Source organism: Ahaetulla prasina, chromosome 8 (assembly GCF_028640845.1).
Source record: "Ahaetulla prasina isolate Xishuangbanna chromosome 8, ASM2864084v1, whole genome shotgun sequence".
NCBI lineage: Eukaryota > Metazoa > Chordata > Lepidosauria > Squamata > Colubridae > Ahaetulla > Ahaetulla prasina.
In genome coordinates, this window is record NC_080546.1 from 52,532,134 (window position 1) to 52,546,859 (window position 14,726).

The window sequence follows — 14,726 nt, forward strand, 5'->3', positions numbered from 1 at the left end:
TTTCCCTTTATCTTTATATAAACAGCTTGGAATCCTTGATGTACTCTGAGCCTGGTTATTTGATTGCAGGCATTTTATTTCTTAAGGAGGTAATCATAAGTGCACTGAACTACAGTCAACAGGTAGTCAGTGGTTGGATTCAAATAATTCAACAACCGGTTTTCTGCCTTAATGATTTCTTCTGATAACCAGTTCACCAAACTGCTCAGAAAGTTAACAACCGGTTCTCCCAAAGTGGTGCGAACTGGCTGAATCCCACCACTGCAGGTAGTCCTCGACTTACGACCACAATTGAGCCCAAAATTTTTGTTGCTAAGTGAGACATTTATTAAGTGAGTTTTGCCCCATTTTATGACTTTTCTTCCACAGTTGTTAAGTGAATCACTGCATTTGTTAAGTTAGTCACATGGCTGTTAAGTGAATTTGACTTCCTCACTGACTTTGCTTTTCAGAAGGTGATCACATGACCCTGGGACACTGCAACGGTCATAAATATGAGTCAATTGCTAAGCATCTAGATTTTGATCATGTGACCATGCAGATGCGGCAATGAATAATGGTCAAAAGTCACTTTTTTCAGTGCTAATGTAACTTTGAAGAATCACTAAATGAACTGTTGTAAGTCAAGGACTACTTGTATATTCTCTTATATTGCAAAGAGTTTGGTGAGATGTAATAATTTCCAAGAACTCAACTAAGTTGCCTGGGACTACCAAAAACCTAAGATGGCACCATTTATTCATTTGTATCCCCGTTTATTATTTTTACAAATAACTCAAGGTGGTGAACATATCCAACACATCTTTTTCCCCATGACAACAACCCTGTGAGGTGAGAGAGGAAGTTACTGGCCCAAAGTCACCAGCTGACTTTCATGGTTAAAGTGTGACTAGAACTCATGGTCTCCTGCTTTTTAGCCTGGTGCATTAACCACCATACCAAACTTTCTATCTTCCAAGATTTCTCAGAATAGTCAGCAATTTTCCAAGGCAAGGTTCCTATTAAACAAGAATTACTTTTGTTCTGAGTATTAAAATCCTTCATTCTTAATACTTGTTGTTGTTGTTGGTAGTTGTGAAGTCATGTCTGACCTATCACGGCCCCATGGACAATGTTCTTCTAGGCTTTCCTGTCCTCTACCATCCTCTGGAGTCCATTTAAGCTCACGCCGACTGCTTCAGTGACTCCATCCAGCCACCTCATTCTCTGTCTTCCCTTCTTCTTTTGCCCTCAATCTTTCCCAGCATTATGCTCTTCTCCAGTGAGTCCTTCCTTCTCATTACGTGGCCAAAGTATTTGTGTTTCATCTTCAGAATCTGGCCTTCTAAAGAGCAGTCAGGATTGATCTCCTCTAGGACTGACCGGTTTGATCGCCTTGCAGTCCCAAGGAGTCTTCTCCAGCACCATATTTCAAAGGCCTCAATTCTTTGGCGCTCAATTCTTTGGCGCTTTTGCATACTACTAGTATTTTTAATATTAGTAGTATGCAAAACATGTTTAATGCAGACCTCTAATTTGCAGCTTAAAACATCCTGATCTGAGTTTAAAATGGCTGTTTGGGTCATTTTAAATGCCTCCAAGCAGACCTCTAATTTGCAGCTTAAAACATCCTGATCTGAGTTTAAAATGGCTGTTTAGGTCATTTTAAATGCCTCCAAGCTCAATACAACCAGGGCAATTTTGAGATTGGCATAGTTCCAGTATGGTCAATATAGCATCAAAACAGTTCCAGCAAAATTAAACAGCCTTTTTCCAACTTGAAATTTCTGTCATTATTTTTAATCATATAAGGTGTTTTGAATCTGTTTTTGAAGACTTTGTGCTATAAAAGTCACAAAAAGAAGAGCAGAAGAAAATCAAACTTCCTACCCTCTAATGTCTGACCTTTTATCTGTTTATTGTTGGGAATTTTTCCTAATAGACTGCAAGAAGCAAAAGTAGGAGTATTTAAAGGAAAATCTTCTTGACAAGTGGTTTGATTTTCAGTATGATCATTCACTTTGGTGTGGAATAATTTTGTATGCTGAAAGCAATTTCACTGCTTTTATTCTTTTGCAGATATATAACAAACTGAAAAATGTGCCACATATGACAGTCTATAGGAAAGAAGATATCCCTGATAGATTTTATTATAAAAAAGGAAAATTTGTTTCTCCGTTGACACTGGTAGCTGAGGAAAGATGGTTCATAGTAGAGGTAAGTTCCTACAACCTGATTTTTATCAATTGGGATTCTCCACGAACAATTTAGAACAGCGGCCCCCAACATTTTGGGCACCAGGGACTGATTCTGTGGAGCAAGGGGTTTCCGCAGATCAGAGGGGGCATGGTTTTGGATGCGCTACGTGCATCCTGCGGATGGGATTTCGCTTGTTTGTGCGGCCCAGTTGCTGGCGTGCTGCAGACTGATGCCAGTCCATGGACTGGACAAGAATAGCTATTATAGAAACAAAAGAAACAGAATAGTTATTGAGACTATTGACATGTTCTAGAATTTGTCACTCAGAATGCTCTGATTGTTATCAAATAAATGTGTGCATATTGGTCAGACATGATATTGTCTCTGACTTTCTAAAAAATTGTCTTGATTATGCTAACGATAAATATGCATAATATGAATAATAAAGAAGCATAATTTCAATATGATTATGCATAACGGTTTCTTCTAGTGAATATAAGACATATCATTTTAGCTACAGCCAGGTTCATGCAGACATTGCCTCTACTGATAGCAGAAATTACCTTTACTTTTTCAGCAATGCTGAATGTTTCATGAGTAATGCCAACAAATAAATCACTGACTAATAATTCAATCAGTCAGTGATTACTTTCCATTTATAGTTTGGTGAATTGGAGCTAATAATATCATAAATTAATCTTGGGTATTGTTTCTTAATTTTCTCAGCTTCTATTTGTGCTACAATTTTAAAATAATGGTAGTTGCAATGGCCTTGAAAGCAAGATTGTGACCCAGATTGTTGGGGGGGCAATAAGTTGACTTTGTAAAAATATACAAATAGAATGAGACTATTGCCTTATACACTGCAAGCCGCCCTGAATCTTCGGAGAAGGGCGGGGTATAAATGTAAACAACAAACAAAAAACAACAATGGGAGGAGGAGGTCCTGGTAGGGTCACTCATTAAGATTGAAATTAAGGCTAATCCACAAAAGGATGGGAGCAATAAAAATACCCCCCCCCCCCAAGCATGAACAAAGCCAACCTACATAGGGGCAGGAACTTCGATTTTCCATTGTTAATGTAGGCTTATGAATGCTGGACACTGGGAAAAAAACAGGGGAAAGACTTTGAATTAAGGATTTGGAAACAGTTTCTCTGTTTCTAAGATTATCATAAACTTCATGAATTTATTGTGAAGAACCAATTAATATTTTTTTTACCAACGAAGAAAGTCTGTTCCTTTTATTGAAATGCTCATCAGCAAGAAGAATCTCTGAATTCTTGGGACATGTGATTTTCAAGCTTCACTTCAGACTCAAGAATAAATCTTAATTTTCTAGATACTCATTCCTATTTAGGAACTGTTTTATAACTGGCAGATTGTATTAGGGAATAAATCAAGGCAGTGGATATTGGGAAGGCACAATTCAATAGCACATAGAAATGTTGGAAGGCCCCTCCTTACAAGGCTGTTTTGTTGAATTCAGTTCCAGGAAGCTAACTACCAGTGGTTTGTGCATGATGAAACAATGTCTGCCAAGGTTTACCTAATTTGCAAACTCTGCAGCCAGCAAGCTATAATTCAAATTAAATCTTTCAACAATACTAGATACCAGGGGTGAAATGCTACTGGTTCGGACTGGTTGTGGCGAACCGGTAGTAAAAAATATGCTACGGGTTCGGGTGAACCTGTATTTCCGATGATCAGCTGTGACGCATGATTTATATTAGTTAAAATCGTTGGATTTCCTGCTTTCTAGCTAATCTAAATTGTGTGGCACAGCGGATTTCCCCCCTTTGCTGTTCTACTTACCTTTGCAGACTTGGAAGGTTTCAAAATGTTCCTTTTTTAGTGCTGCACACGCTCGGTAGCATACTCACAAAACTAATAGCAGACTTCAGAGGATTTCACCGCTGCTAGATACTGCTGTGGGTTCAGTAACTTGTACAGTATGTCAAAGCCAAAAAATTTAAACTTTTCTGTTCAGTCTGAATTTGTCAGTACAGGTAGTCCTCGACTTACAACAGTTCATTTTAATGACCATTTAAAATTACAATGGCACTGAAAGAAATAACCATTTTTCAAACTTAAGACCGCTGCAACTTTCCCATAGTCATGTGATTTACATTTGGCAACTAAATCACATTTATGACAGCTGCAGTGTCCTGGGGTCATGTGACCACTTTTTGCAACCTCGACTTATAACCACAATCGAGACCAAAATTTATGTTGCTAAGTGAGAAATTTGTTAAGTGAGTTTTGTCCCATTTTAAGACTTCTCTTGCCACCTTTGCTAAGTGAATCACTGCAGTTGTTAAATTAGTAACACGGTTGTTAAGTGAATCTGGTTTCCCCATTGTCTTTGCTTGTCAGAAAGTTGCAAAACAGAAATCACACGATCCCGGGATAATACAAATGTCATTAATATGAACCAATTGTCAAGCATCCAAATGTAAATCACGTGACCATAGGGATGCTGCAACAGTCATTAGTGTGAAAAATGGTCAAAAGTCACTTTTTTCAGTGCCTTTGTAACTTCAAACAGTCACTAAAAGAATTGTTGTAAGTCAAGGACTACCTGTATACTGCAATGTTTTAACCATCTTATGCCTACAGTATATTAATACTACAGTATAATAACATTTTTCTCATTCTGAAGAGCAGGGAATCACTTCCATTTTGGGATAATGGCACTGGAAAACGGGAAGCTTGGCAGAACGGATGGCATGGCTATGATAATGAATTCATAGATATGAGAGGAATCTTTTTTGCATATGGACCAGGTAGGACAACTAAAAATTTTGATGACCATATAGCTTTTCCTCCCTTCCTTTCTTCCGTATATCTATTGATTAGATATAATCAATAGATATTGATTATAACTGATGGATTTTCCAGGAAAGTAAAGAATATGGTTTCAGAATTTATCCATTTCCAGATTTTATGTCTCATTTGCAAGTAACATTCTCTTTGCTTTGACAGCATAATGGCCAGCCATGTTATTAAAATTTGTTTCAGCAGATACAATCCATTAACAGGCGATAACTAAAAAAATCTCTTTTTTGTTAATGCATATATGAATTACCATAGATGGTAGAATAGAAAAACATGGATCTTTCAAAATTTGAAATTTAAATTATTTAATTATTTAATAATTAAATTTATAATTTAAATTATTAAATTATTTAACCCTGACATCAACACTGATTTCTAGAGTCAGAGTCATGCAAAAAGTATTTAAGGCTAATCATCTTCAAAGATCCATTTTCACCATAAAACTCCAATATAATTGTTCTTATCTTAATCAAGTCTGGAGAAAGACACTCTGTCCTAATTGGGGCAATTGTGTCAGCTCTTTGTGTACTTAACTCAAAGTACACTGCTGCTGATTTGTTAATGGGAGAGGTTCAAAATTGAGTTATTTTAATATACATTTCTATATTGACTGTATATTTTAAAGTGCCATTCCCAGGATAGATAAGCTCCATAATGCTACAGATAACATTCCTCACTAGCCTCTTGTTATCGAGGTGTTGTCCCGGTGTCTGGAAACCGTACGGGTCTGGATGGGGAGAAACAGGCTCAAGCTCAATCCCTCCAAGACGGAGTGGCTGTGGATGCCGGCACCCCGGTACAGTCAGCTGCAGCCGCGGCTGACTGTTGGAGGCGAGTCATTGGCCCCAATGGAGAGGGTCCGCAACTTGGGCATCCTCCTGGATGAACGGCTGTCTTTCGAAGACCATTTGACGGCCGTCTCCAGGAGAGCTTTTCACCAGGTTCGCCTGGTTCACCAGTTGCGCCCCTTTCTAGACCGGGATGCCCTATGCACGGTCACTCATGCTCTCGTGACATCTCGTCTGGATTACTGCAATGCTCTCTACATGGGGCTCCCCTTGAGGAGCACCCGGAGACTCCAGGTAGTTCAGAATGCGGCTGCGCGGGTGATAGAGGGAGCCCTTCATGGCTCCCACGTAACACCTCTCCTGCGCAGACTGCACTGGCTGCCTGTGGCCTTCCAGGTGCGCTTCAAGGTTTTGGTAATGATCTTCAAAGCGCTCCATGGCATAGGGCCGGGCTACTTACGGGACCGTCTGCTGCCACCGAATGCCTCTCACCGACCCGTGCGCTCTCACAGAGAGGGACTCCTCAGGGTGCCGTCGGCCAGGCAGTGCCGACTGGCGACACCCAGGGGAAGGGCCTTTTCTGTGGGGGCCCCCACTCTCTGGAACGAGCTTCCCCCAGGTCTTCGCTAACTTCCTGACCTTCGAGCCTTCCGTCGCGAGCTTAAGACACATCTATTTATCTGCGCAGGACTGGACTAGAATTTTAAATTTTTAAATGTTTAAATTTTAAATTTGGTTTTAAATGGGTTTTATTATTTATATCTCTATTTTAAATATTTGGCCTATGTAATAAGTTTTTTAAATTAATGTTTTACCTTGTATATATTTATGTTTTTTATATGGCTGTAAACCGCCCTGAGTCCCTAGGGAGATAGGGCGGTATAAAAGTACGAATAATAAATAAATAAATAAATGCTGTCTTTTGGCTATTCTCTTGGCCTTAATGGGTCATGACTTTTTTCTGTGGTACCATTCGTGCCCTGCCCATCCCCCAAATTAAACCATATACAACACTGATGGTCTACATAGAGGCTCTGCGCATGCGCAAGATGGCGGCGTAACAGGGGATCGGAGCCGACAACGGGCGATTGAGGAGGGGATGGCGGCACCCAGGTGGCCTGCCGAGCGGTCTGCGCCCCCCAGTCAGGCATATCATCTCTCGGGCAGCCGTGGGAGGGGTCTGTGGACCTCCTCGGACTCACGGCTGCCGAGAACGAGACCGGGGAGGGCGAGCTGCAGATGGCGGTCATCTTACCATCTTCCCGGGCGTGAGGCGTGGCCGCGGCTGGTATTTGGCTGCTAGAAGGCCGCGGCTTGTTTCTTCTCCCCGTTTGGACATCTGGCGTTTTTGAATTATTTCTGGACTGTTCCGGTTCTTCCTGGTCTTCCTGGTCTTTCCAGGTCTTCTCCCAGGTTTGGCTTGGGGTGAAGGGCTATGAAGGGTCCTCCTTGTGGCCCCTGCCTGAGACTTTCTGAGACTTTCTGTGGAAAGACGTGGGGAGGGGGCTGAGGTATCCTGGCCTAGTTCGGCCTGATTTGGCCTAGCTGGGCCTGCTTCTTCCCGGGACTATAATGTTACACAGTCAACTGTAACATTTGTCAGCTGCATTTTGTCATCATGCACTTTACATGGCCGGTTGAGACTCTTGGGTCATGATTATTCCTGGAATTTTTGGGGAAGATGATTGGAGCCTGATTGGTGATCTACTGGGGGGCCTATTTTTGAAACATCTATTCTGAAACATCTATTGGGAAACGTCTGTGATACCGCTGACGGGGAGAGAAGTACCACCTCTTTCAGGTTATGGATTTTAGGACTGTGCGTTGGGCAGAGTAGTAATAATTTTATCATCAGACTATATCTGCCTACTATTCCATCTTTTACCAGCTCTAAGCCAGCCACCATTTAAAGATTTATCGGAGGATGGGTATCCATTTGGACTTGGCATTACACTCTGCCATCCTAGACATTATTACCTCTCGTCGGCCTCTATCTCCTATTTATGCCTTTAGTTATTATATATGCGATATTCTGCATTGGAACTCTTGCGCCTGCGAGGTGCCCCCGCCTCGCAGGAATGGCCCGCTTCATTATCAAGGGCCGGCCTCAATGACGGGTCTTGGGATCCACAGAGGTGGCATGCGAAGAAAAAGAGCCTTTGGGGTTTTTTAGATAGGGCGTTTTTAAGGGGTGGGAGGGCTAGGGCGGGTGTTGGGGGTAGCCCGTCGGGTGGGGAGCCAGTTCCTGCGTGTGCTCGCGGCGGTCATTTATTAGGTTCGGAGGTTATGGGGGGGGAGTGTGTTCCTTCTAGTGAGGGTGGTCCTATTTGTACGGTAAGTGGGAGGGGCAGATATGGCGGAAGTGGGGGATCGTATCGTTTTGTGGGGGCGCGCGCTCGATGTTTACAGGCGATTGCACGCCCCGATCCCTCTGACTTGTCCCGTTCCCCGGATGGTCAAGACCCTCAGAGCCTGGGCCTTCGGCTTATGTTATGCAAAGCACGGTCCGTGGTCAATAAGGCCCCCCTAATACACGATCTTATTCAGGGGGGCGCCGCGGATCTTATAGGCGTTATGGAAACCTGGTTGGGCACTGAAGGGGGCGTGCCCCTTGTTGAAATGTGCCCACCGGGTTTCTGTGCATTCCATCAGCCGAGGGCTCAGGGTAGGGGTGGGGGGGTGGCGGATCACTCTCTCCTTCGCCTCCTTCAGATCACTCTCTCCTTCGCCTGGACTTTCTGACCGCCATTCAACACCGCAGGGAGACGGAGCCAATACGTTGGTTCCGTCCCAGGCGCCTGATGGACCCGGAGAGGTTCCGGACGGAGCTTGGGCCATTTCCTGAGGGTCTGGCTCACGGCACGGCTGAGGAACTTGTCGCGGCTTGGGAACGGGCCGCGGCGGGGGCCTTAGACCGTGTCGTGCCTTTGCGGCCTCTGACCCGGCGTAGGTCCCAACCGGCTCCTTGGTTCTCCGAGGAGCTGAGGGGGATGAAACGCCGGAGAAGATGCCTAGAGAGTTCCTGGAGGTCTAGCCGTTCAGAGGCTGATCAGACACTAGTGAGGTCCTATAATAGGACCTACCTAGTGGCACTGAGGGAAGCGAGGCGTTGCTACGCCTCCTCCCTCATTGCGTTGGCAGATAACCACCCAGCCGCCCTGTTTCGGGTGACCCGCTCCCTCCTTCACCAGGCGGAGCGGGATGACCCGTTACAGGGACGTGCTGAGGAGTTTAACGGTTATCTATACGATAAAATTGTTCAGCTTCGGGACGGTCTGGACCAAAATTGCGGTGATTCAGGTGGGACGTCTGAGGGTGGTCTTGGTGACATTGTTTGGGATGAGTTTGACCCTGTGGCTCCCGAGGACATGGACAGGTTGTTGGGTAGGTTGAATGCCACCACGTGTTTACTGGACCCGTGCCCCTCCTGGTTGGTGCTGGCCACTCAGGAGGTGACACGAGGCTGGCTCCAGGCGATTACGAGCGCTTCTTTGTTGGAGGGAGTCTTTCCGGCCGCCTTGAAAGAGGCGGTGGTGAGGCCCCTCCTCAAGAAGCCTTCCCTGGACCCGGCTGTTTTAGGTAATTATCGTCCGGTCTCCAACCTTCGCCGTGGCGAAGGTTGTAGAAATATGGTGGCATATCAGTTTCCCTACACCTGGATGAAACTGTCTATCTAGACCCGTTCAAGTCCGGTTTCCGGCCCGGTTACAGCACTGAGACGGCTTTGGTCGCGTTGGTGGATGATCTCTGGAGGGCCAAGGATAGGGGTTGTTCCTCTGCCCTGGTCCTATTAGACCTCTCAGCGGCTTTTGATACCATCGACCATGGTATCCTGCTGCGCCGGTTGGAGGGATTGGGAGTGGGAGGCACCGTTTATCGGTGGTTCTCCTCCTATCTCTCCGATCGGTCGCAGACGGTGTTGACAGGGGGGCAGAGGTCGGCCCCGAGGCGCCTCACTTGTGGGGTGCCGCAGGGGTCGATTCTCTCGCCCCTTCTGTTCAACATCTATATGAAGCCGTTGGGTGAGATCATCAGTGGCTTCGGTGTGAGGTACCAGCTGTACGCTGATGACACCCAGCTGTACTTTTCCACACCGGGCCACCCCAACGAAGCTATCGAAGTGCTGTCCCGGTGTTTGGAAGCCGTACAGGTCTGGATGGGGAGAAACAGGCTCAAGCTCAATCCCTCCAAGACAGAGTGGCTGTGGATGCCGGCATCCCGGTACAGTCAGCTGAGTCCATGGCTGACTGTTGGGGGCGAGTCATTGGCCCCGATGGAGAGGGTGCACAACTTGGGCGTCCTCCTGGATGAACGGCTGTCTTTTGAAGATCATTTGACGGCCATCTCCAGGAGAGCTTTCTACCAGGTTCGCCTGGTGCGCCAGTTGCACCCCTTTCTAGACCGGGATGCCTTATGCACGGTCACTCACGCCCTCGTGACGTCTCGTCTGGATTACTGCAATGCTCTCTACATGGGGCTCCCCTTGAGGGGCATCCGGAGGCTTCAGTTAGTTCAGAATGCGGCTGCGCGGGTGATAGAGGGAGCCCCTCGTGGCTCCCATGTGACACCTATCCTGCGCAGACTGCACTGGCTACCTGTGGCCTTCCGGGTGCGCTTCAAGGTTTTGGTAACCATCTTTAAAGCGCTCCATGGCATAGGGCCGGGTTATTTACGGGACCGCCTACTGCTACCGAATACCTCTCACCGACCCGTGCGCTCTCACAGAGAGGGACTCCTCAGGGTGCCGTCGGCTAGGCAGTGCCGTCTGGCGACACCCAGGGGAAGGGCCTTCTCTGTGGGGGCTCCCACCCTCTGGAACGAACTCCCCCCAGGACTTCGTCAACTTCCGGACCTCCGAACCTTCCGTCGCGAGCTTAAAACACATTTATTCATCTGCGCAGGACTGGATTAGATTTTAAATTTATACTGGTTTTAAATGGGTTTTATTATTTATATTGCTTTTAATAATTCGGCCATGTAGAATAAGTTTTTTAACTGTTATTTTAGTCTGTATTTATATGTGCTTTTTACTTGCCTGTGAACCGCCCTGAGTCCCCTGGGAGATAGGGCGGTATATAAATGTGATAAAATAAATAAATAAATAAATAAATAAATAAATAAATAAATAAATAAATAAATAAATACATACATACATACATACATACATACATACATACATACATACATACATACATACATGCTGAAAAGATGCTTATTAACTTTGGCACTAAAAGTTCATGAAGGAACTCCTGAATTATGTATAACCACTGTGATATTATTATTGATGCATTTTATTATTTTATTTGAAGTATTATTAGCTTGCTCTGTGCCATGCATTATCCAATGTATTCTTAATTTTACACCTCCCCTGGAGATGCAGTACATGGCAGGCAGCATGTTCACTTTTTTTAAATAATAGATGTGCTTGCAGCATTCTGACAAGGACTGCTGCTCTAAAACGCTTCTTTGTCTTGTTTCAGATTTCAAGTCTAACTTCAGAGCTGCACCGATCAGATCAGTTGATGTGTATAATGTTATGTGCAAAATCGCCAGAATCCCGCCACTGCCAAACAATGGATCCTGGTCGAGAGTGGCCTGTATGTTGAAAGATAATGCCAATTTGGCCCCGGCGTTCCAATGGAGCAGCTCTGTGCTGGGACTTATTCTGTTTTCATTGTTTGTATAACACCAGTCTCAGTACAATGTCAGTCAGTGTGTCTAGTTTTTTTCCCTCCCTTCCGTTTCAATGCTGCCATTGAAATGGAAAATGCTGTTGGGAGAAAATGATATAAATTAATTTCTGAAAATCCTGGAGCCAAATGCTTGGAGGGTTATAAACAAATAAAAACAAGCATGAGTTGGTTCCGATGGGCACATGTTGTCCATTACCAAAGCCCTTTTCCGCCTTCTGCCATCAGTTCCAGAATTAATCCCCAAGGGGCTGAAGCAAGTAATCAAGATGTACCAACTCAAAACAGACAAACTCACTTGCTAATCACGTCTTTTTCTAGCAGTTTTCTGCATTTGCAATACATTTAAATTTAGATCAGCTTTTCACAGTCAGCCACCTCCCATGATGTGTTATTTCTATGCTGTCCATAATTCTCTGACAGCCAGTCTGGTGGACTAATTTGCCATAGTGCACATTGGAACCAGTTGTATGGACAGCAGTGGAAAAATGGACTTAAATGATACTTCCAACGTTCTAGACTTGCGCCCCAGACTTTTCCTAGTATACGTACATGGAAGGTGATAGCCTGTAACTGATCAATAGTATGTAGTCACTGTGTAAAGTCCACTGGAGCCTCTTGGCAACCTCTCTAAAAAGACCTCCAGTAAAGACCTCAGCGCTTCACGTGGATACCTGTTCCGGTGACTGATAGGTCAGGAAATCCCTTTTGATACTAACTTGAACCTGCTTCCTTTAGTTATTCCTTTTCTTTGTGACAACCCTTTGGAAAGATGAAAAGTGCTTTATCACCTTCAATTATTTCTTCTGTAGCCTCAGCATAATCAGATTCTTTCAAGAGAATTATGGACAGCATACCATTTAGTCACCAATTGCTGAGCTCAGCTTGAGGGAAGAAGAAGAGAAGAGACCAATGTGGTACAGTGGTGAATGGTGATAGCGAATCTACAATAAAGAGGCCTTCAAACTTTAGGGAATTGACTTGGGCTGATAATAATGATCCCAATGACTATTGGCACTCTTGGTGCTCTATCAAAAAATCCTGGACAACACTTAGAAAATCTGCACATTGACAAAATTTCCTCCTGTCAATTACAAAAGGCTACACTGCTTGGATCCGCAATATACTCCCCCAAGTACATTTCACAGAACTATACACATATAAAGCCAGGCAGAAGAATTCCATAATAACTGATAGACATTGATGTGTGCTTTTAAATCTCAAGTGAATCGTTGAATCAATTGGAATGGAGGAAAATAAAACCTTTTGTTATTTGGCTATTGAATATAGAAGGCAATTTAGTTCTTGTTAGGCATTTGCAATAGTTGGAAAACAAAGATCTATTGTTTAAAGGTCTGCATGCTATATTAATAGAGCAGACTGTTTAAATTCTTTGGAGCACTGTTCCCTCCCATTAAAAAACGTCATTCAAAACTTTCATTAAAATGATCAAATTTTACAATTTTGCAAGAGAGACAAACAGGAAAAAAAGAACATACAAAGTAATCTCTCGTATTCTTGTGGTCAGAAAGTTTCATTATCTCTTTGTCTCCTCTTCACATAATTTTTAGACTGTTTTTTAAAACTCTTTTAATAATAGTTTGGTTACCCCAGACTGTATATTGGTAGAATGGAATTTTGAGCCGAGGTATTATTTTGAACAGTGTACATAGGATAAAACCTGCTTTATTGATTGCTGTTCAGCAAAATGATTCTGAGGCAGAACTTTTTAGACGTGTTTGCAGAAGCTTACAGATGTGTAGCAGGATAGCTGTATCATTCCCTCAAATATGAGGTATTCAAATAAAAGAAGAACTACTTGGATTGCTTGACTATGGAAAAGTCATTTTTAAAATGTCTTTTGAATTGATTTGTGTATTGATTTTTTTGAAAAAAAATCAACAATTCATTTTATAAAGCAATGATATACATAGAGAGTAAACAAATGCACAGTTCTTAAAATATGAATGGGTGGGATTGGGAAGCAGAACTTAGAAAGGCACTGATATTTAGAATACTGTTGAACTGTGAAAGCATGAATACTGTGAAAAAGGATACGTGAGGCTCTGTTTCTCTTCTCAGCCTAACAGAAGCCTGGAAAGAAATTATGCAAGCAGGGTCAGGACTCTCTCCATCTGTCTCTCTGTCTTCTCTGAAACCCTAACAGTACAGGATCAAATTGGCATGGGAAGAGAAGCTGACAAAAGAAAGGTCAGCTCAGAAATGGCCTAGATGAAGCTGAAGGTTCTAGAAAAAATATTTTTGAGTGTTCCATTCTAGAGCCAATATATCTAGTTGTACTATCCATTTTAGTGCCCAGGCGTATGCTTGCACACACAAATGGGAATTCACTATGTTACACACCACCTTACACATCTGCTGGTGCCTCCTATGACCACTGCTTGAAAAGATTTTGGAAAGAAATCCAGAAGCTGTGCTCTGTAGGATTTCTCTGTGAAGACTGAAAAATCACCCTGTGGAGAAAACCTCCTGCCTCTGCACCTTTACTAGGCCTCAGCCTACATCAATGTCATTTTTAGCTCCACTACATTCTTCATTGAGGTCAATAGCCATATTATTTCTTTGTTTAGATTTGCATGGCCACCTCCCTTTCCACAGTCCTAGTTGGTAAACAAAGATTAAATCAGAAATTACAATATAAAAGATTAATCATACCATAGCCAAGGGTAAAAACCACAGAATGACATCAGCCACCCAATTAGGCTTCACTAATTTCCTTCTGGGCAAACAACCAGGTTTTTAGCACTTTCTGAAAGGGCAAGAGGGCTGAAGCCAATATACCCTCTGTTGTGACTCCAGCTCCTGATCCTGTCCTCATGGAGGAAGATGACTCTGAAAGTAATGGGAAGGAGCTGACAAGGCCTCCCTCTCCAGGACCCTCCTTTCTGGCAACACCTCAGGTTTCAGCTGAAGGCCAGGAGGAGCTGACAAGGCCTCCCTCTCCAGGACTCTCCTTTAGGGCAATGCCTCAGGTTCCAGCTGAAGGCCAGGAGGAAGGCATGTCGGAGCACCCACTAATAGGGAGTGATGAAGATCAATCTTGGATTGATCCCAGGCAGCATCAGAGGAAGAGGCGTGCACAGCAAAGGAAGAGGCGTGGAAGGGCCAGAGATTGCTGAGTCACTGAGCCACGCCTCACAGGGGATAAAAGTGGGTGGGGTTGCTCTGCAGGCACTGTGACAGACAAAAACTGCATATCATGAGTTTCAGA

General features: G+C 43.8%; 1 protein-coding gene across 1 annotated transcript in view; it reads left to right on the forward strand.

Moving 5' to 3' along the window:
- ENPP6 (ectonucleotide pyrophosphatase/phosphodiesterase 6) overlaps positions 1–13,318 on the forward strand; it is a 78,033-nt gene extending 64,715 nt beyond the window's left edge. Inside the window, exons 8-10 of the mRNA XM_058192759.1 lie at positions 2,059–2,196; positions 4,841–4,964; positions 11,285–13,318. Coding sequence (XP_058048742.1) covers positions 2,059–2,196; positions 4,841–4,964; positions 11,285–11,490 — 468 coding nt within the window. The 3' untranslated portion in view covers positions 11,491–13,318. The remainder of the gene's footprint in view (positions 1–2,058; positions 2,197–4,840; positions 4,965–11,284) is intronic.
- Positions 13,319–14,726: the final 1,408 nt, after the last annotated feature.